The sequence below is a fragment of the Ceratotherium simum genome, chromosome 9 (genome assembly GCF_057802395.1).
Source record: "Ceratotherium simum simum isolate JZ-2026a chromosome 9, ASM5780239v1, whole genome shotgun sequence".
In the NCBI taxonomy this organism is placed as follows: Eukaryota; Metazoa; Chordata; class Mammalia; order Perissodactyla; family Rhinocerotidae; genus Ceratotherium; species Ceratotherium simum.
Genome location: NC_141908.1, coordinates 40817918 through 40841892, shown reverse-complemented (window position 1 = coordinate 40841892; position 23975 = coordinate 40817918). Strand labels below are relative to the sequence as shown.

Below are 23975 nucleotides of genomic sequence, written 5' to 3'. Positions count from 1 at the left end.
CATGCTGATTGACATTGAGTAAATTGTCTCTGAATAAGATGAAAATGTAAATCTTTTCCTGAAGAAAATAGCAATATAAAAGCCCCTGTGTTTCCTTTTTTCTTTTAAATTGCAGTTTTCAGAAACACCGTCCTGAATCACATTTTTTCCTGCCTGTCACAAAAGAATCATTAGCTTGGTCCCCATGTCAGAATCTTAATCCGGCCCAGACTGACTATATAAATTGACCACCGAACAGTAAGCCTGCAGCTTTCTATAAACTCAGCTGAGATACTGTGCTTATGTCATATCATCAAAATATTCAATCTGTGGTGGAATCATAGTTTTGCCATTTTTTTCAACTTTGTATTATGTTCTCCAAATAGTATGATGAACCACCATATATCCCTCACCCAGTGTCATCAATTATCAACTCATGGTCAATCTTGTTTCATCTGTACCCCTGCCCACTCCCCCCACTTCTCATATTTTTTCATAACAAATCCCAGACATCATATTGTTTCATCCATAAATATTTCAGTATTATCTCTAAAGACTCCTTTTTAAAAAGCATGAATTGAATACAATTATCGCAACTAAAAGTAATTAACTATAATTCCACAACATCATAAATCTTCAGTTAGTGCTCAAATTTCTAAATGACTCATAAATATTATATAACACATTTTATAGTTTGTTTGAATCAGGATCCAAAAAAGGTTCACACATTGCAGTTGGTTGACATATCTCCCAAAGTCTGTTTTAATCTCTAGGCTTCCCTCTTCCTTGCCCCGTGTCGTTTTTTGTTTAATTTGTTGATGTAGATAAGTTGTTTGTCCTGTAGAGTTTCCTACAGTCTGGACTTTTTTATTGCATCCCCATAGGTTGTTTAATACATTACTCTATCTTCTTTATTTTCCATAAATTTGACATTTTTACTTTTAAAAACTTAGAGGCCTGATCCAATTCAGATTTTCGTTTTTTTTTTAAAAGACCATTTCATAGGTTGTTGTGTGTTCTATCTGGAGGCACATGATGTCCAATTTTCTCATTTTTTGCAATGTTAGCAGCCACTAATGATCAATGCCTAAATCCATTGATTCACTGGGAGTTTCTTCATTTATAGCTGGGCTATTTCTATAAAGATATAATTTCCTGCTATTTTTACTGAAACAACAACAAAGAGACTATGGCACTTGGGATTTCAAGACAAGTAACTATTCAGGAAAAACAGTTTTGATCTATACCAACTAGCACAACTGATTAAAGGGAAAGATGTTAAGCAGGGCCTTTCTCATTTAGGGAGAAGCTAATGCATTAGAAACTAAAATGTAATTTGTACTTAGATTAAAGATTCAGCATGAATGGAGACTGCTCTATGGTGAAAGAAAAATACGTGAGTCCATCCTTGTTATGTCAAAAAAGCTTTTCCAGGTTATATTAGAGTTTCATAGGTGTCTATACAGAGAAAAAGAAACACTTTGAGACTGCTATTTTGTATCCATCCATAACTCAGGCTCTGTGACAGAAGTTTTGTGTTTCTAGATCTAGATTCCACTGCAGAAAAGCCATTTCACTCATATGGGATAATTCCAGAGCACGTTTACCCCAACTGTCCCAAGTTAATGGAAATCTTCTGCCAGTGACAAGGAAAATGGGATCCCAGTAGACCAAGTCAGATCTCTTTTCTTGAAAGTGCCCTACATATAGCAAGGAGAAGCCTGTCCGACTGGTAGATAGATAGGCTGATCCATTTTAAGGCTCATCAGAGTTCTGGAATGAACTACCACATAAATGAGGACAAACTTAGTCTCATTCCTGAACACCCTTTGGGTATTTCCATATCTTTTTATAACCATATAAGTACCTGCCATACAAGGTAAAAATGTGATAGTAGATCTTCTAGGAAATGCTGTGGTCACACGAAGGAGAAAAATGTGAATGAGAGGAGAGTGAGAGGGAGCTCCATGGAAATAGAGGAGCATAACTTGAGGGGAAAATTCAATCATTCATTCAACAGCTATTTATTGAACGCCCACCTACTCTGTACCTTGACATTGTCTCATAGTAGACTCAGTTAAATCTGGTTTCAAATTCTGGATCAAACCCTCACTAACTATGTGGCCTTAGGCAAGTTACTAAACCTCTGTGTCTCAGTTTTTCCCTTAGCAAACTGTAGATACTAATACCCACCTCAAAGAGTTTTTGAAGATAAATAGGGAAAAGACCATATCAAATGCGTAACGCAGTATCGGGCAGGAAGGTCAGTAGGGTAGAGGACTTGAGAGGCAAGGATCTGAAAGGGTTGTTGCAGAGAATGGGAAAATAGTTAGACAGACTCAAGTAAAATTGTCTAGAGGCTCTGACAGTCCAGCTACAATTCCCTCCTGCCCTGAGGTCACAAATAGATTTTGTTTGTTTGTTTGTTTTCAGGTATTTGGCCAGAAAGGTGAAAGATGGAGGCTTTCCTAGCTCAGTTCAATTTATATGGTTAGATAGCTTTGCCAATTAGAAGAGGCTAGTATATTGGGCCGGCTTGGCGGTTGGGTGCGCGCTCTGCTGCTGGCGACCTGGGTTTAGGTCCCAGGCGCGCACGGACACGCCGCTTCTCCGGCCGTGCTGGGGCCGCGTCTCACATGCAGCAACTAGAAGGCTGTGCAACTATGACATACAACTATCTACTGGGGCTTTGGGGGAAAAAAATAAAATAATAAAAAAAAAAAAAGAAGAGGCTAGTATAGTGAATTGAATTTCTCAATTAACCGAAAGTTTTCCCGTTCATGTTTAATGGAGACAGTGGAAGTGGGTAGAGGGAGGGTAAGGCAGGTAAGGAGAATCCGTTTAAATGTGAGATTCACCACTGAGGAATAGGATGATAGTTTTTCTTCTCCAATGGGAAATGAGTTATGGAATTTGAGAACAATTTCTCTGGGAGAAAAACCACCTCCACTCTTTCCCACACTCTACCCTTATTATTTGGCTTTGCAAGCATCCCCACAATATAGGATTATAAATCCAGTTTATATCTCCCTTAGCCCAATCTCCCTTTATTACACCCCTTTACTGCTTCTTTGGGGCTGAGATTCTAAAATTTGGGTCAAATGTTCCATTAAGTGAACCACTTGAGAATACCAATAACACTCCTGCAGCACTTTTCATCTCCATAGCAGTTCACAAACATCTCCTTCTTCACTAATGAAGATGAGTTGAATATCTATAGTGTCTAAAACCAAAGTTATTTAATCATTGTCTGATGTAGGAAAGTAAGACAAAATGCAAGACCAACAAAAAAGTATATTACATTTTAAACTTGCTGATTCAAGCTTTTTAAAAATTCTTTGAACATGCGGGCAGAACTCCTGGCACAAAACCCCAGGTTTTGTAATGAAAACAGTCAAGGTAAGAATAGTAGCAACATATTAGGGGTAGTTTTGGCCCTTCATACTTTCAGTGTGCTTTTTAATACATTATTTCATTTGATCTTCTTGAAAACCTATGAGAAAAAAGGAATTATTATCCCCATATTTTAGACAAGGTTTTTTGTGATTAATTAACCTGTTCAAGTTTCAAGTTACTAAATATTTGTGCTGGGACTAGAACCCCAGACTTCAGTCTCCAAGTCAAAGCCTGCTGGAAAGCAAGGATGGAGGAATCAGGTGGGAGTGCAATTTTTCCCTCCTCTTCCAACTAGAGCAACTCCATTAGTATATTATGTTTTGAGCTTCCACATGGATTTCCACAATTCAATTTCATTAGAATCTCATTGCACAGAGCTTGCAGCATCTCCTCTATTGTTCATGACTCAGCTAGATTGTGAGCTGTATTCCAAAACTACACTCATCAGGAATGCAAAGCTCCGTTCATGGCAGGTTGTGTTTGCATGCTATAATCTCTCCCCCTGGCCTGGCCCTCAATCATTCATTTTTAACACTAACTAGCTGTCTGGCCAATGGAGCTGACTGATGGCCTTTGTCTGGACCAACTCTCTCTTGACTTCCTTTTCTTCTATATGTCATGCTAATCATGTTTTCTTGTTTACGACTGGTCATTTTCACCTTTGCGGGTCTCTGTGATACATCAGCATGCACACATACACGACTGTGAGCTTCTTGGGGATGGGCGTGATGCCCAGTGCCTATGCACCCAGGATTGTTGGAGACACAACACTCATTCTTTAGCTCCTTACTCTTTCTCCTCTTTCACAAACTCTTCCATTCCTTTAAGAGAGGCTTTTTGTATGTCTTCCTCTGTCTTTTTTCTTCTCACCCCCACTCTTCATTTTCCCTCTCTTTCGTCTTTCTGTGAGCATATACAACCCAAATATGGCTGACAAGGATAATGCCTGTTACCCTGTATCTAAAAAAATTGAAGCCGTTACTTCTGAGGGGAAATTAAGCAAGACAAATATCTAGTACATAGTGACTACATTTTTAAAAGTGCCTTTAGGTCCAGAATCATCACAAGTCTTCAGGTGCTCCATCTATAATTGCTTGCTTTTTTCAAGCACTCCTTGTCAACTCTTTTTCTTCTTTTCATCCTTCAAAATTCAGCTCAAACGTCACTTTCTGCAAATCCTTTACTGACATCCCAAGGCAGACTCCATCACTCCTTCTGAAGTCTCCTCACAGAAATTTGAATACACCTTTGATAGCACTTCACACAGTATGTTTATTGCAATTAATAGTTTGTGTCTGTGCCTGACATTAAACTAAGAGTTGGATTTTGTTTGTTTTGATTTGTCCTTCTATCTCTAGCAGCTAATATACAGCCTAGCCTGCTATGTAGAAGTAGATGCACAATTTTGTTGTTGTTATTGAATGTTGATTTAGTTAATTGAATGATCAGTCTGGATTCAAGAAAAAAGAAGTTCATTCTTACTCAATTTTTATTCTATTTTTGGAATGGGATTTTTTTCTACTATTCACTGAAACTTGAAGTGTAATTTTTAGCTGTCTTATGAGTTGTATAGATTTGATGAAAAATTTGAGACTCTTAACTCAACTTAGAAATTGTTTCTGTGGAAAAATATATTTCATTTTCCAAAATGTTCAAACATACACAAAAGAATGAAATGGAGTTCTGTCCATATCTTAATGGTCTTTCCCTTTTCCTTGTTGTCTGCCCCATTCCTACCCCCAGAGTTTCCCCCCATTTAGAATTTATCTCATTCTCTCCACTCTCCCATGGTTTACAGTTTGGTTTTCTGTTATGTACCTTGCAGTCTGCCTTGAATCCATCATTTATGTGTTTTCTCCATTGAATCTATTTCTCAGAGGATGAGCACTCTGCATTTTTCATTGTTGATTTTTCACAATGGGGTTTCCAAGCACAGTGTATAGAGTAGGTACTCAATAAATGGTGAGTTAAATTTTTCTCTGCACAGTGAAAAAGCTCAATAATTCAAAGTAGAGGGATGTTGGCATTTGATGAGATATAGCGATATTTTGTTCCCAAGTTGGAACAGCTCCTAGTTTCCCATCATTTGCCATCTGAGCTCAAGATGCCCAAATTTCAGGCTTCACAGTCTCTCTTCTCTCACATTTCCATCTTCTAATCTTTTCTCCAGAGATGAAGAGAAATGAGATAATCATACCAATAAAGCGTCCTTTTTTATCTTTATTGTTCTTATTGGGTGCTTCATTATGAGATGTCAATTATTCAACACTCTAAAGAGCTGACTTCCAAGCACAAAGTGTTCTGATCATCTAGTATTAAAATGTGTTGTTTGCTGCTTTTAGGCTACAGTGGTGGTTGCGTTGTCATGCGAGGAAGGAGTCCACCTGGTCGCTGGGAAGTGAAAGACTGTAAACACTTTAAGGCAATGTCCCTGTGCAAGCAACCGGTGGAAAATCAGGAGAAAACTGAGCATGAAGAGAGATGGCCCTTTCACCCCTGCTATTTGGACTGGGAGTCAGAGCCTGGCCTGGCCAGTTGCTTCAAGGTGATGCCAAGGTTACGTGGGCATTCTCAATGGGACCAACATTATTTCGATTTTGTCCATGTATCCCAAATTCCTTTGTTCCAGAACAGTCCTGGCGCACAGCAGATACTTCATGCATCTTTGCTGACAGTCTCTATCCTTTCAGTTATATTCCAAAATAATTTTTAAGTCAAAAGATTGACATATCCCTGGTGACATTGAAGTCTTCCTCATGAGGGCTGATGTCAAGGCCCCAGTCAATATTGTTCTTATTGCATATACCAAATGAACAAGGCAGACATTCATCGGGTGCTGAAATGGTACAATTCCATGTCATTGGTAAGCAAATGAATAAAGTTCTTATTGTGGAATAATACCATTCTGCTGTTAAGAATTGCTATTGCAGTTTGTCAGACACCTGAAGATCAAACAAATTAGTACACACAGTTGATATATACGTGTGCGTATGTATATATATGTGTGAATAAATGTCTTTTTGCAAAGCAGCTTTAGATCCTACCTTTAAATCAGTACCTACAATTTTCTTGTCAGAAATACATTTTTTTTTCCCCCCCCCAAAGCCCCAGTAGATAGCTGTATGTCATCGTTGCACAGCCTTCTAGTTGCTGTATGTGGGACGCGGCCTCAGCATGGCCGGGGAAGCGGTGCGTCGGTGCGCGCCCGGGATCCGAACCCGGGCCGCCAGCAGCGGAGCGCACGCACCCAACCGCTAAGCCACGGGGCCGGCCCAGAAATACATTTTTTGAAATATGATGTTTTTGTTCGGTGGTTTTGTAATTGGTTTGTTTTATAAATAGAGAGTTCCAAAAGCCTGGGAGAAAGTTCTCCTCTGGCACGTGGGCACATGCAGAGCAGAATGGAGACAGCCTCTATCTCTAGAGATATTGCAGTTTCATAGATGGCATGAAACACCTGTGAATGCACTCAATTTAAATGTACACATGTATAATCCTACATTAAATTCATGGAATAATAGGCCCAGAAATGACCTCACAGACCAATAAATTAAACCTTAGAAATGAGTAAACTGAGGCAGTGAGATGTAGTGATTTGCCCAAGATCACAATTATTTATTGACAGAGTTGGAATAAATCCCTGGTCTTGGGACTCCTGGTCCAGTGCTTTTTCTACTAAATGCCTCCCTGATATGTCAACAAATGTATGGTGTGTTGATGGGCATAGTAGTAGGCTTTATGATTTTAAAGTGATTTGAGAAAAGGTTCCCAGAGGAGGCAAGTATTGACGTATAATTTAAAAGATGGAAAGGCTGCACTGTGGTTCACAGAACTGGGAAAGCTATTCATTCTGGTCCCTGCAAATCAGAGCCTGGTGAAGCCTGGCCGCAGGGTGACTGCCTGGCATCAGAGACAGTTAAAAATGAGCAGGGTGCAGGGGCCCAGGATCTGGAGCTCTGGGTCTTCAGTCCCTCATCCTTGATCTTAAATAAAGTCAAAAGCAGACCCTCCATTTGATGGACTTCTTCCTGCTACTGTGAGGACAGCTGAGAAACAGCAGAGAATTTAGGCACAGCTAAGACCCAAAGACCCTAGAAATATACTTGCCCTAGCTCCCAAGTCTCATTTCTCACTTCTTGCCATAGGTCAGCCAGATTCATGATCATTCAGCCAATGTTAATTTGTCAGAAGGCAGTCTGGTGGGATGGCAATTCATGGACTCTGGAAGCGAGGAGAACTGGGTCTAATCTTAGCTCTGCTGGTTTGTAGCTGCGTGACCTGAAATTTGTAACCTCACTTAGCCTGACTCTCCTCATCTTTTGACAAACATTTATTAAGGGACAAGTATATGCCAGTCACAGGAAATTTAGGGGAAAAAACAGTCCTCAAGGAACTCATTTATAAAACTGAGCTTATCATATCCTCCTCATGAATTTGCTATGATAATAAAATGAGATAGTTTTTTTGACAACTAGACACATTCTAGTTCATTAAATGTTATTTCTCCCTGCTGGGTCAAGCTTTTCATAGAGAATAATGACATAATGAATAATATAATAGTTATATTAATGTTATTTTCTTGTCTAGAATTAAACAGCTTCACCTTATCCGTGACAGTGTCCACATTTTTTCTTCTTTTACTATACAGGTATTCCATAGTGAAAAAGTCCTGATGAAAAGAACATGGAGAGAAGCTGAAACATTTTGTGAAGAATTTGGAGCTCATCTTGCAAGCTTTGCCCATATTGAGGAAGAGAATTTTGTGAATGAGCTTTTATATTCAAAATTTAATTGGTAAATACTTGTTAATTTTGAAAAATTGCAGTCAAATAATCTGTCTCCCAGTAATGGCTTCTTAGGGAAGAGTACCCCAAATATTTGTTTAAAATCTCAAGTATTTGTTTTAAGCCTAAAACCAACTAGACACTAGTTGTGAAAGAAAAATGTGTACATATAACTGTATTTAAATTGCACCAAGTTCTTCTTCCATAAAACAAAGAACAAAGTGATGATTGCTTTGATATTTGAAATCTTTTCTGTGGGCCTCAAATCAGAATTTTAGAGCTTTTCTGCCAAGCTTAGAAATTATCTAGCCCAGTGTTTTTCAAAGTGTTGTCTGAGGATCCCAGGGATCCTGGAACCCCAAGAGCGGGAGGGGGCCAAGTGGGCAGAGCTCCTGGTTCCTTGCTCACTGATTCATCAGAGCAGCTCCAACCAGCTCTACTTCTAGTTATTTTGTGTATAATAGGAGTCTATGTAAGATTTTGTTTGAAAAAAAGAAAGTCCCACTGATTTAAAAAACAAAATTCCAATCCAACCTCCTAATTTTACATTTGAGGAAACAGGCATTCACTTATCTGCATCCACTTTGCAAGTTTACAGAACCTTGAATTCCATGGAGTTAGAAAATCAATTAAATTTAAACTTGAAGAAACTTAAGAGGTCTTGTGCTACCTCCCACCCAATACAGGAATTCCTTCCACCACATTTCCATGGTCATCTACTGTTTGCAAAATTCTTTTCAGTTTCAGAGGGTTCTTTAGTTGTCAGAAAGCCCATTCCATGGTTGGAGGCTGGTTTCAAAGATCACCTTGTTAGTAAGCCAGAGCGATACAGAGCAAGTCTACTCTATTTTCAAATATTTGAAGACAGCCGTCATATTCTCTTCCCATCCCTTGGTCTCTTTCTCTAGAATGTTCTTGTCAGCATACATTTTGGTAATATCTTCTATGGAAGGGGCACTGTTACATGCATAGCTGGCTGGAGAATCCAATAGACATGGCAGACAAAATCCTGCCCCTGAGGATGTTGTGGTCTAAGAGGGATATGCCCCCATGGCTCCATACATTTATTTAACGAAAACAAGTGTAACACCAGGCACTCTGCTCCAAGCTCTGGAAATCTGGAGTCTCAGTGAAACAGTTGCCTGAATCTAGAGAAAATCCAGAACTATTTTTTTGAGGAAAATCCTGGCCTTCCAAATAAGTGTCCTTTAAGACACTCCCATAAGAAAGTTAATACGTAACATCTATCAAATTATTCATCTCCAGCATCTACAAAAATAGCCTTAAAGGTGAGAGTCTTTGACAGCATCTCCCAATGTGTGTCTCATGGATTACTCTTTGGGGAAAAAAGGGAATTTTGTGATCAAATATGTTTGCAAAACAAGGCATAATCTTGGAAATTTGCCATATACATTGGCATTATAAAGTCTCCTAGAAGGAAGCACTTTCTTTGACCCCAAAACTCTTTTTTTGAGAACATTTATCAACATCCCATGGTACTGCTGGTCCCTACAGGAAATGCTGACCTGAGACCATGGCTCCCAAACCTGGCTGATTATCATTCACTTCGGACACCTTTTAGCACAGAGCGCTCTGTCTCACACCAGAACTGCTGAGTCAGATTCTCTGAGGCTGAAGAAAAGCTCAAGAAGCTTCCTGGCTAATTGGATTGTTAATCTGGTGTGGGGCCACAGATCCAAGGGATACATGATGGTCTCCATTGTTCTAAGTTATGACTTTGCTTCATAAGACTTTAGCCCCTTGCAAAACTTACTCTCATACTGCACATAGTGAAGTTTGCTCTATGAACAACCACATTCAAACTGCTTCCAAATTTGCTGTAAGATCAAATATTATTACATCATTTCTATCTATGTACATTCTCACACTTGGAATTTCTCATAGAATTTAGTGCCAAGAATCTGTCAAATTATTGATCTTCAGCACCTAATCATGAAAGCTATATATTGTATGTTTTACTTTTTGCCCAGACTGCCAGGGAGTTTAGCCAAATCTGATGCTTAATTATAGCAAATAAACCAATTATCATTGTTAGCATATATGCTTCTTCTCCTTCCTATGGCACAGTTTATCTATTTCTATTTTATTGTTTATTATATTTATATTATATTATTTATTAAAAATTATACAATTTTAGGGAGTTTATGGAGACAAAATAAATAGCAGTTCATCTTCTAGGAGCTGGTATACAGTAGGAAAAGTGTAGAGCTCTGAATCCAGTGAGGAAAGGAATGAAAAATTCTCAATGCAGGGAGAGTGACATGGATTTCCAGCCGAGACCATTGAGATTAATATGCCTGGTTTAACCTTAAGGCAGCATCCTTACCTTCCCACAGCCTTAAATGTAAGTTGTAATCATGGCAGTGACCAACCAGGCCCCACTGATCTCTCGGATTTTCTAAGTCACAATTTACTTTCATTTGTATCGTTCTGGCAGAGTAGCTCAAATATCTGAGAAGGGGATGCTTGCTTCTCTGCACTAAGGAAAATAAAGCATCTGTCATGATTTCTGAATCTTTTAAATCTTTAATTCTTCAAAATTATTCTCAGAAAATTATCTTAGTGAGACGGTTCGTTGTACAATTAGGCTTTATTGCTTGATTTATTGAATACTCTGTGGTTTGACATATTTGTCCTCTGCCTAAGAGGAGGGAAGATGGTTCTCTGTGGGGCTTCTTGCCAAGTCTAACCCAATGGTGACTGCTGAAGTTAATCTACCATGCCTCAGACTGATTCGCTGTGGAATTGTTTACACTGGGATCTGAAAGAACCTCAAATCTGCTGTGTACTTTTTGTTAAATGGGGGTGGTGGTGATTAACTTTCAAAGGATACATGAACATTTGACAAAAAAGCAACAAATCAAAGCATAGTAAAGTAGTATAAATAGTATAGAAGAGTAGTAAATAAATAGTAAAGCAGTAAAAATTCCTCGATGGAAAAGATGTTCCAAAATGTCTTACCAACTTGCTATCACGTGTTCTTGTCCTGATTGAAAGGTGTTGCCATTCCTACCTAATGAACAGGAGAAAGCCATGTTCTCAACATGGGCTGACTTTCCCCCAACTGCACAACACCAATGAGCACACCATACAAACCAAGAGAAATAGGAAGCGAGGCTACATCTTCTCTCAGTTTATTTCATAGCTTAGGCTTTGCATATAGGAAATATTCAATAAATGTTTATTGACTTGATCAGTTCTGCTAGTAGCATCAGCTGTTTCCTGCACACATAGATACTTTAAAATATTTCTTGAACCTTTTACATAATGTTGTGAATTCAATGGGAACAGCCAAGTATTTGTTTCTTCTCTTCATAGGACAGAAGAAAGGCAGTTCTGGATTGGATTTAATAAAAGAAACCCGCTGAATGCTGGCTCTTGGGAGTGGTCTGATGGAACTCCTGTAAGTCTTTCCAAACTGGAAAAAAGGAAATGAATCCAAAACAGGTGGCGCTGGAACCACTTGGTAAACCAACCAAGAGAACCTGGAAATAATGACCATATTTCCCATGACTCAGACCCAAATCAAAAACTGCACCAGACTGGGGTACCAGAAGAATTATTTCAGCCAGGTCCTGGGAAACCTTTGCTAGCAGATAGTTCTGAGGCTAGCTGTGGGATCTCATCCTGAAAAGAAATAAAAATCTCCAAAAAGGGCCCCACACCCATGTGGAGAGTCTCTGGCAGAGAAGCAACTATTCTTTAAAATAACACCAGGCTTCCTTTTCCCCATCCTCCCTTTCCTGCACAGCACCTGTGAGTGGGGGACCCTTGCCTGTGTCACAACAAAAAGAACCATTTTTGGTTTATCTCACTCTAAAAGGACAGAAATGCCAGCCTTAGAAATATCACCTCCTTCTCAGCCAGAGCAAGTTATTTGGAAGGAAAAAAAGACTTGCTTTTCATTTAGCCTCATACTTGTAAAAACCTGTGTGAAGGAAAGAGGGAACTCACGATTACATTTTTTTCAGGTGCAATGAGGAATTTCCATATTTTCCTCAAGATGGTAGGGAAAACATGGAAGCAGTACCTGGGATTGAAATAAGATCCATCCAACGGAACATGCAAAATCAAGTCACTCAGCTTCACCTGTGAACTAGGGAGGCCAGCAAGAGCCTGCAGTGAGCATTGAAAGCAGCTCCTGCTCATTGAGCCCCAATTATGTTCCAAGTCCTAAGCTGAGTGCACTCCTACACAATCTCATTTCATCCTTACAATGATTCAATGCAGTGGGTATTAGAATGATTGAGTAGCTTGCCTAAAATAATACATAAGAGAGACAGGATTTGTACACAGGTGGTCTGCAGCCAAAGCCACACTGTCACAATGTCTCCTAGTTGGCAAAATATCAGCAGCCAAATTTTGAAATAGTAAAGATCAATAGAGCAAAGGGATCTCTAGGCCCACTACATAGATGGTGTTCACATTTGTGGCAAGGAAGGGATTTGTGGAAAAGCTATATGTGTATAGTGGGAACAAAAATAATAAGGGTATGCTAGTTAAAAAAATAATGTTTCCACGCCAGTCCTGCTTCTTTGAAAAGAGCATCGGGACCAGAGAATGTGAAGAGATTTTAGAGATCACCAGCCCCACCCACCTATTTTACTGATGAGGAAACCAAGGCCTAGAAAGCAGAAGAGACTTAGCAGGGTCTACCTGCCCCGTAAATGGCAGCCACCACATGGCACAGTTGGCTGCTTAACATCAATATGGCACTTGAAAAATGAAATGGGATACGTAGAGGTTGAGAACACTTCATTTTGTTTTAGTAAAACAAACTCATTAGTAATAGGAGAGGAATAGATAATTTGGTTCAGAATAAATGAGATAAAGCCATGAAGCAGTGGACCGAGTTCCTCACCACTCCCCTCTGGACAAAATAAATATTCATACTCATGCCATTCTCTGAATCTGAGTTTATATATATTTCGGTAGACGAATCCTTGCACGACTGTGTACATGTTTGAGGAGTATAAGTGGTTTCCAAATATCCTCTTTTTTCCCAAATTTTTACCCCAATTTTACTTGTGGTCCATCCATTCTTCTGTCAAGTAGTCATTAAATCATGGAGAAGGTTGAATATTTCATACGCCTGTTATGTGATTATTCATGGAAAGCATTGGATAGTTTCCTGATTAAAGCTAGCGATGACTTAGAAGTTAGTGATTAGAGACTAAAAGCTTAGTGTATGTGCAAAAGAATCTACACCAAAGGGGAGACCCAAATCTGCCTGATCCCTGAGCCTCTAGAAGTTTACCCAGGATCACAGGGCGAGCCTAACTCTGCCGGTGAGAATACAGTGCAAGTTCAGAAGGAAGCTTGATCTGATTGGTTCCTTCTGGAGAAAGGAGGAGCATGCCTCTTATTAAGAAAAAAGCATCTTGGGCCGGCCCCGTGGCTTAGCGGTTAAGTGTGCACACTCCGCTGCTGACGGCCTGGGTTCGGATCCCGGGCGCGCACCGACACACTGCTTCTCTGGCCATGCTGAGGCCGCGTCCCACATACAACAACTAGAAGGATGTGCAGCTATGACATACAACTATCTACTGGGGCTTGGGGGAAAAAAATAAATAAATAAATAAATAAAATTATTAAAAAAAAAAAAAGAAAAGAAAAAAGCATCTTTAAGAGAAAATGCTAGTCTGATTAGCTTGCTCTTCACAAATATGGAGCAACCTTTAACTGGAATCACATCCAGATGTTTCTGAAGCTTTCTTCAGAAATCTATTGTAATTTATTTACAAGGATGCCTTTTTTGATCTTTTGAAACTTTTTGTGGGGGACCATCACTAAGGAATAATGAACTTCATCTGCTGCAGGTTGTCTCTTCATTTTTAGACAATATTTATTTTGGAGAAGATGCAAGAAATTGTGCTGTTTATAAGACAAATAAAACACTGCTGCCCTTGCACTGTGGTTCCAAACGCGAATGGATATGCAAGATTCCAAGAGGTAAAAATATGAATGCGATCTTTATGTTTGCTTTCTGATCATCTATAGCACTGTCCCAAGTGAGGAGTTACAGAGATCTAAAATTTAAGCACCCTGGACCATGGTACCAACAACCCTCATCATGAACCAAATTGCACTATTTTAGCAAAGAATGTATGGCAGGGGGCTAGGAAAAGATGACTCCGGGGAAGTATGCTATGGGAGTTAATAGGAAATGAGGATAACTGGCTATATTGTAGAATATTGTATTTTGTGCATCCAAACCAGAAGAAATGTCACTGTGACATTAAAAGCAAACAAAATTACCTTTCAAATGAGTAAGTGAAAGCACCTAACAGTGTGTGACACACAGTAGGCCATCAACAAGTGTTCATATCCTTTCTTCTTTAGTCAGAGGCCTCTCTTGAACCTCCTCTCCAAGTATGAGAACTCACCATATTCCAAACGGCAAAAAGGACCTGGTTTTTAAATGGTCTTTTAAAAGGCAAAGTACACAATACTGTGTTTAGAGCTGATGTAATTCAGAAATAGTGTATCTGTGAGGAAAGGTCACTTAAAGCCGTGTGCTTTTGCTTTGCAGATGTGAGACCCAAGATTCCACCCTGGTACCAGTATGGTAAGAACTATCCTGGCAGTCCTTGAATTTGTAATTATGTGTTATTATATACTCTTACTGTATTATTACAGCCCTCCAATCAAGCCTCTCTTTTCTTATGTTAATCTAGAACTAATTTGTTCAAATTAATTAATAAATAATCAAATTAATAAATGTCATTAAATATGATTAAAAACTAATATCATAGCTTAACTCCATTTTCATGACACACGATTTTAAAATATGCCTCTATCCCGGACCTTTGAATACAAATGAAGGTTTCTTATATGAGATGACCAAAGAAAATAAGCAAATTACGTACTTATTTATGTGTGTGTAAGTATACTTATTTATGTATATACATATATACACAAACACACATATATATGCACACACACACATTCTTTTAATGCTGAGTGACCAAATTACAAATTTGAGGTCAATCATAGCTTATCCTATTTAAGTCTGCATTATGTTGGTCAATAGTTTTTACGTTATTTGCATTGTTTATTTTTTTTTTCAGATGCACCCTGGCTCTTTTATCAGGATGCAGAGTACCTTTTTCATACTCGTGCCTCAGAATGGTCCTCCTTTGAGTTTGTCTGTGGCTGGCTGCGCAGTGATCTTCTCACGATTCGTTCTGCCCGTGAGCAAGAATTCATCCACAGCAAAATAAAAGTGGTACTTGAATACAATTAACAATGAGAAATTCAGAGCTTAGCTCCTCTTCTGTCTTTGGGGGGATTTTTGTTTGTTTGTTTGACTTCAGACATTTATTTAAGTTTCATTAAAAGCCATAGGTTTTTGAGAATTGTTTTTCTTCCTGTTATAGAGATTAAGAGAAAATAATGGAAACACAGGTTTACTATGTTGGTCAGTCATTTCACTTCTCTTCATTCTTTACTAGCAACAATGGTGAGTAAGTAGTTTTATTGTTTCTGTGAGGGTCATTCAATCATTCAACACATATTTATTCAGAGTCTACTCTTCTAGGGACTGGGGCTCTATCGGTGATTAAAATAGACCAAAATTCCTGCCCTCGTGAAGTTTATAGTCTAGTCTGGGAAGAAAGACCATAATCAATATAGGTAAATAGAATTACATAGTATTTTAGAAAAAGATAAATGGATAAATGCCATGGAGGAAAATAAAGCACAAATGAGAGGCAAGGAGTACCTGGGAGTTGCATGGCTGTTTTAAAGTTTTGAATTTTACATACAAGAGCACAATATTTTTAAGTTTGTAAAGACTCAATATACAGAAAGTGGTAAGGAGTGGTTTTCCATTTCAGCTTAAGACAGAGAAAGACTAGACTTAATCCTTTGAGGAGCTAGGCTAATTAGAAAAGGGCATGCAAAGCCTGTTAAATAATGAAATAGACTGCCAAGGAATAGTAGGTTTTCAGTGTATTTCTTCAACAACAAGCATTTATTGAGCATTAGATATGTGTCAGGCATTTGCATCCAAGACACAAAAATGTTAAGGACACAAAAATGAAATATAGTCTCTGTATTTAAAAAGCAGGAGATAATACAATGTAGTAAGTAAAAAGGGAGCAGTATGTACAAATTACCAAGGGGGCACTAAGGAGGGAAAATCTCACTCCCAATTTTCCCTAGGAAATCTTTGAAAGTAAGAGAAAGCCTTTTTTCTTTTTCTATAATTTAATATTATTTCATGATCCAGGAATCCTTTCTCCCTCTATCATCTTCTCATGTGTTTGTAAGTTGACTGTTAAAATGAAGCTCTGTATTAAAGCATCCTTGGCTTTTAAGAGAATTGTCTTCTCTCACAGCTCATGGGGCTTTCCCATTTCTGTGATCCTATCTGATGCACATACAGCCTGTGAAATGCAGGCAGGTCAGAACTGCTACTGAGTTTTGATGGCAAAGCCAAGAAACAGGGGGGTTAGGTGACAACTCCATGGTCCCACAGACATACAGTGGCAGACCAACCACTAGAACCAGACGTTTCCCACTATTGGTTTGTGCACTATTGTACCACCCTTCCTCTCTGACAAATGGAACGCTCAAGCCAAAACTGTAGTGTTAAGTATCAACAAATTACATATCATGATGTCAGAAAATATGTTTGCTTCTTTAGCTAGACAGCAGACTCATCACCCCAACTGGCAATAACAAAACATGAGGTGAACGGCTAAAAACCAATCGATTGACATGGCAAAGTACACATTCCGAAAGGAGCTGATATTTGGCCAATATTTATGGTAGCAGTGTCAAGCACTGTGCTAAGTGCTAACGTTTAATAGCATTTAAGGGCCGGCCCTGTGGCTTGGTGGTTAAGTGCGCGCGCTGCAATGCTGGCGGCCCGGGTTCGGATCCCGGGTGCGCATCGAGGCGCCACTTCTCCGTCCATCCTGAGGCCGAGTCCCACATGCCGCAACTAGAAGGATGTGCAGCTATGACATACAACTATCTGCTGGGGCTTTGGGGGGAAAAAATAAAATAAATAAAATCTTTAAAAAAAAAAAAAATAGCATTTAATCTTTCCAAGAACTCTGTGTGGGAAGTCTGTTATTAGTACATTTTACAGATGAGGAAGCTAAGACTCCAAAGAGGTGAAGCAACTTGGTTACACAGCAGCTGAGTGGTGGAATTTGGAAGTGAACCCAGGCCATCTAACTTACAAGGTCATTGAAAAACCCTCTGCTGGCAGCCCAACAGCAGCGTCATTGGAAAACCCTCTGCTGGCAGCCGAATAGCAGTGTTGGGCGTATATAAGAACACAGTGTCTTCATTATATTAAAATGCTAGTTCTAAAATCCCTTCCCAAACGATGACACCAGCTCTGTCTCAGATGCACAATGAAGGGCTTCTTTCATCTTTCCAGCAGAGCTTAGTTCTCCTGGAAGCATCTACAGGTCTTCTCTCTTCACCTTTCCTGTAATTCACTCACCCAATCTTTGGTGGTTGGGAAGCCAGTGGGGATGGCAGAGTTAATACCTCCCCTAGAAGGGAATAGTAAAACCCACTGGTTTAGCAGTTTGACAGTAAGTCGTAGCCAGTGCCATGATCTAGTTGAGGGCTAGATCTAGTTGTGATCTCAAACCAGACAAACATTGTGGTGTCTTATATGGCAAAATTGTTACCCAGCCTGTGACCAGGTTAATACAGAATGCCCTGACAGTATTATGGGTGAGGGGATGACTGATCTAACCCAACACTGACTGTGCTACAAAAGAAAATTATTGGATTGTATACGACATGGAGACGGAGAAAGGGGCTAGGGGGCCACAGGGAAAAGGTATCAATTTAGAAAGAAGAGAGCTGAAGATTTCCAAAGCAATTCTTATTTCTGCATAATTTGTGGTTGTGTTAGGTACTTTTTGTTGGTGGTAGTGGTGATATTTATGGGACTTTACACTTCATAAGTAAGAAATCCCATATCTAAGAACGTCCTACTGGAATGGGTCAGTCCAGAAGTTATTTTATTGCAGAATAAGGAACTAAACATGTAAAGATCATACCACTCACTTTTGTGGCACACTCGTCCGGTAAGTGCGAGAAGAATCAGAATAATTAATTAAATATTTTTAAAATTACATATGTGTTGTCTAGTTGCCCTGTGAAAAGAAGTAACTTAGAAATGGGAAAAACAAAAATAACATTTAGTTGGAAAGTAGAAGAACTAACTGCTGAAAAAGAAAGCTGGGTAAGGTTTTAAAAATCTGAAGTAGAATTTTTTTAACAAAATGTTTCTATCTCGGGAAAGTTATGAGTCAGTGTTTTCTCTTTGAATAACAGAGTACCACAAGGCATGACGAGAGTGAATTTTTGAGTCAACTTGTTTTTTGAACCATCTTGGTGGTTAGATTAATGCCAGAAAGGTAAAAAGCCGCAAGCACTTTCACAGTTGTTTAACATGAACTGCTAGCCAATTAGTCCACTCAGCCAACATTTTTATGCTGTGTTGTACAAAATTTGCATTTCGAAATTGCAACTTACTCTTATGTTTTAAATTTCATTTCTAAATAATTCTAACAAAAATATATCAAATCCATTAGTCAGCCTCCAAAATACGGTGTTTTAAACCCTTAGGTAACATGGTTTTGTTATTTTTGATGGAAACATTTGAAGCCATGACAGGTTGTTCTTCCTTATATTCTTAGTAGATTAATATGTTAGTTGTTGCTGTGTTTTCTTTCTTTTTGGTAAGTATTCTTCCGATATGATGCTATGTATAATGGCTGTTTGTAATGAAACATAGTTGATATTATAAAATCCGCAGTCATATCACATTTCTTTATATAAAAGAATGTTGTCTTCTACTGTTGTGGTTGTAGGCCTAAGCTAAAATCAAACCATCCATTTTTCATGTTGGATTTTTCACTCTGAGTATCTTTCTAGTTTGTCCTATGAAGTTCTGTTCCACTTTTGTGCCACGTGGAAGATTACCATGCTACAGTTGAGGTGGTAATAAATAAGCCACTTAAGACGCAGTAGTTATAATTTCTCTTCAGAGGTCCTTACTTGGGGGCAGTGAACAATCAGGCCGTGATTTCCACTATTGTTGCACATGAGCCCTCTTTAGATTGAGTGAAATTGTTGTGGTTCTCCCACTGAGTTCACAGCCAGTCTCAATGGACCCATTCCAAAGTCTGACAATGGGAATCTAAATTCAGCGTGTAAGAACACATCCATGAAACAACACCTCAGGGATCCAAAATTATAGTTGCTCCATCTTGCATTATTCTCAAATTGCTGATATGGCAGGCAGCCACACTGTTTAAGGAGGAAAAATACCTGTTTATAAATTCGAATGTTAGAGATTTATTAGGTTCTGTTGTATGATGACCTGAAATTCACAGGGAAAAAAATATATCTTAAAATGTATTCCTAAGATTTTACAGAAGAAACGGAAATGCAAATTTAAATATATAATGCCTTCACGTTAACAGATTTTTAACTTAAAAAATTGTTATAGTTCACACATACACATACACACATGTGGCACACACACAATAAAGTATGTTGATTTAGAGGTCTTAGAGAAATCCTTACTGCCTCTTCCTCTCCTATAGTTAGAGAATTTCAATTTCCTAGGTCATAAGTCCGATATTACATCTGCTTTAATATTTGTGTGGGTGCACGTGCACACACATGGTGTTTCAATTTTATGCTTTATTGTACTGAGATCTGTGTGATAAACAATGTAAAATTAATAAAATATATAAAGGATAAATTTCTAGTTGTCAAACACTGGAAATTCTGTAGTATTCTTTTGTCCTATATTGCATCTGTCTATTTGTATGGGGAGGGTGCTAATACTCAGTTTAAAAACTTAAAAAGCAGGTGAATGCCTAAAATTCAAAATCTTTTTACTATTGATGTCTTTGTGCCTTGAATTGTTTTTCAAATAGTGTGATGTATGCAATGAACTTCTATAAATCACTGAGAGGATAAGTAACTAAATTTTTAGTCAAAAAAAGGAATCCACATCCTATTTTACTTTACAATACGTATTACTTATTAAATCGCTATTATGAGAGTTGGAAAATTTACTTTTAAATACATAGGGAAAGTTGTAAGAAAGATGTTCAATAATTGATTCCAATTTTCCTTCATAATGAGGAGGGGATATTTTAGAATAATGAAGCTTCAGGTTTTCTCAAGATGCTAGGCTTCAGTGTACTCTTCTTTGGATAATTGGGTAAAATACTGAAGAATAGAAAGCTATTAACAGCAACTCCATTAATCTTAATAGTGAAAAGGGAAAACAAGTAGAATAAATGCTGACATTTTCTTTTTTTTTTTAATAGCTATCAAAGTATGGTGTAAATTGGTGGATTGGACTTCGAGAAGAAAGAGCCAATGATGAATTTCGGTATGGACCTAGAGTCATTTGTATTTAATTTTGTTTGATGGATTTTATTTGCAGAATGATTGGAGTAGATCTTAGTGATCAGTTTGTTGAATAGCCTTCAAATGTTATCTTTAACTTATAAATTTTCATTTCCCTAACTAAAGAATAGGTATTTTTTTTAATTTAATAAAATATTATGCCTTCAATCCATACCCCAAGAATGGTGCTGGAGGTTGAACATGCAGAGGGAGCCAAGACCTTAAAATTTTTAATTTTCCTACAGCTGGAGAGATGGTGCACCAGTAATATACCAGAACTGGGACAAAGGACAAAAAGGATCTATGAATAATCAGAGCCAGAGATGTGGCTTCATTTCATCCATAACAGGTTATTTTAGTCATCCATTTTGGGGTTTATAATACAAACTGATAATTTTCAGAGGCTTCAGAAGTCTCCTTTTCATTGCATTAGTTCAGTGAGGTTTTGTTTGGTTATTTTGCTTTTCAATTGAATGTGTTCAATTTCATCAGTCTTAAGACTTAAGGATGGCCATTTCTACAGTTTATTCCATACATTCATGTTCGTGAAAATAACTTACATCCAGATAAGTCCTTCTTCATGAGCCAAAACAGCACCAAAAATGGGCGCATTGAAACTAGTCAAAAATATGCCTGACAAATCCTATTCTCTATGAAATTTCAATATGGGCCCATTTTTTATCTCTTCCTAGTATCCACTTTATAATTGGCCAGAACTTTAACCTCTGTGAAATTCACTTCTATTTTCCCATTTAAGAAAAATTTTCATTGAATTCAGTATACTTTTTTCAAAATACCGGGCATTAATTGCTGCTCGTCTTAGAACACCAACTGTTTGCAAGTTGGATTTAGAAGTACATGTTTAAGATGGGTTTTTTAATTCTATTCATCAGTACAGTGTTATTTGGGTTGATTGTCCACTCATATCCACCCCACTCTTGCTATCCAATAAAAGGTAACAATGTTCCTGACTCGAACAGGTTCATAATGAACCTGTGCCGCAGGTCAGGAGAGGGATAGATATGGAAAGCAATCCTTGGTGTAAGAGCATCTGCCAAGAGTCAGGAAAGGAGAAATTATGTTGTTAATCAGCTCGCTTTTGCCAGCAGGTGTCACAACAGCCTGCAGAAAGGCTGTTTTGTGATTCTGGAAGAATAGCAGCTCATCTGCATTGAAAATAGCATTCCAGCCCCTCCTTCAACATGCCATCGTCTTTTTGGCTCATATCCCTCCCACTAAAAAACTGAACTTTCCCTTGCAATTTACATACATCCTTGCCCTATGCTGGAATTTATAACTTGAATGCTAACGAAATGCATTCTATAACCTTTACTCTGAAAATACAGCTCTTCTAAATTAAAAAACATTTTCCAGGAGACTGAGGACTTTGGGATATATCTTCCTGAGGGCATGTGTGTGCCCGTTTTGCTTAAGGGTTAGTGTTGAGAAGTGCATCTTGCTTAGAAGTTCCTGAGTTAATTTTTCTAAATCATCATATTTTCTAAAGAATTATAAAGTAGAAATGATCTTCTATTGTTTTAGAATCTTTTTTCTCTCTTTAAAGTTGAATATTTTAAAACAAAAATCTTACCCTACAAAGTACTCTTTTGCTAACCAAGTAAAATATTTTTAGAACTTGAATCAGTTCTGTGATTGCAATTGCAGTATTTGTTTAGTTATATTTTTTGTTTTTTGCATTTACAAGATTTCTACATTCTTGAATTAGAATTACTGATTAGGCACCTTGCCCAGTTAGCTCTTGTCACTAGAGAACTCTGTGACTAGTAGTTTAGTTCAATTTCTAGATTTAAAAAACAAATTTTGATAAACCATAGCAGTCACAAAAGTAGTGATCAATAGAAATGCCTACAAAGAGTCACCGTTGTTTCTAGTCATTTTAACCCATTTTCTCCTCCAGGACTCTGGGCTAGTGAAGAGTGTTCAGTTTCTATGCCTAGCATCTGCAAGCGAACAAAGTTTTGGGTCATAGAAAAAGAGAAAGATACACCAAAACAACATGGAACGTGTCCCAAAGGGTGGCTATATTTTAATTATAAGGTAAATTTGTTTTTAAAAAGTTGCCTTTGTTTCTCTTTTGTAGACATTAATATTAGAAAGTAATCAAGAAGTAGGTGTGGCTTTGAAAAACCATGAGTTGTTCCTTGGACCTAGAATTTTTTTGTCACAACTTTCAAGAGATTTGAGAAGTTTTCGATTTAGGGACAAATCTCCTAGGATAAAAAGTTTTTGTCAGAAACAGCCTTGACACCACCCTTCATTTGTGTACTCAGTTTTTGCTGCTGACACAGTCATTCGTTGTGCTGTACGACTGTTTCATTAGGTGTGATACGTGTGTGTGTGTGTACATGTGTGTGCATGCATGCATGTGTATCCAGGCCCTGCTCCCAAATGAGCTGTCAACTCCAGAGGGCCCAGACTCCATGTCCTTTTTTTGTGTCTTCCCTACCTGGAGCTGGCATAGAGCTCTAATAACGGAGCTCACTCAATGTCGTCATGAGCCTCCTAAAGCTGGCGCTTCCACGCAGATTTCAATTAAAAAAAAAAAAACTGCCGGTGGGGTTATTGCAAACCAGATTTATTATTTCTGATACTGCCTCCAATTAAGGCTGAGACTTCCCCTTCACTCCTTACGTTTTATAATAAAATAACTTTATAGGCCTTAGGTGGAAATAATTAAAACGCATCCCAAATTATAAATGTTTAACTCTTCAATAATTAAAAAACCCAAGCTGTGTCATAATTCCACATGCTAATATGAAATTGCTCTTCAATCGTGAACAGAAGATTTTCAATCTATATGTCCGGTTACATTGTCAGAGCATTCTCTCCTTTCTGATCTTCCTTTCATTGTTAATTTGTGAAATGGGGCCATTTGGATTTTACACACTTATTGAGCACCCACTACATATTTTGCACTGATTTTTTTTTAATTGTGGTAAAATTCACACACATAATATAGAATTTACCATCTTAACCATTTTTAAGTGTACAGCTTAGTAGTGTTAAGTATATTCACATGGTTGCAATGAATCTGCCATCTTGTAAAACTGAAACTCTAAACCCATTCACCAACCATCCTTCATCCTCCCTTCCCCCAGCCCTGGCAACCACCATTCTACTTTCTCTCTCTGTTAATTTGACTGCTTCAGATACTGCATATAAGCGGAATCATACAGTATTTGTCCTTTTGTGACTGGCTTATTTCACTTAGCATAAAGTCCTCCAGGTTCATTCATGTCGTAGCAGGTATTGGACTTTCCTTCCTTTTTAAGACTGAATAATATTCCATTGTATGTAGATAACACATTTTGTTTTTCCACTCATCCATCAATGGACATTTGAGTTTCTTCCACTTGGCTAATGTTT

General features: G+C 38.1%; 1 protein-coding gene across 3 annotated transcripts in view; it reads left to right on the top strand.

The window, feature by feature from the left end:
- Nucleotides 1–23975, top strand: part of PLA2R1 (phospholipase A2 receptor 1) — a 112874-nt gene that overhangs the window by 64700 nt on the left and 24199 nt on the right. For all 3 annotated transcript variants that reach the window (XR_015553205.1, XM_087435282.1, XM_004428276.3), the window contains 9 exons: nt 5718–5920; nt 8024–8169; nt 11499–11583; nt 14000–14132; nt 14713–14748; nt 15251–15408; nt 20507–20571; nt 20834–20937; nt 22507–22646. Coding sequence is in view for 2 of the 3 variants with exons in the window: in XM_087435282.1 (XP_087291408.1) it covers nt 5718–5920; nt 8024–8169; nt 11499–11583; nt 14000–14132; nt 14713–14748; nt 15251–15408; nt 20507–20571; nt 20834–20937; nt 22507–22646 (1070 nt within the window). In the remaining variant the exon portion in view is untranslated. The remainder of the gene's footprint in view (nt 1–5717; nt 5921–8023; nt 8170–11498; nt 11584–13999; nt 14133–14712; nt 14749–15250; nt 15409–20506; nt 20572–20833; nt 20938–22506; nt 22647–23975) is intronic.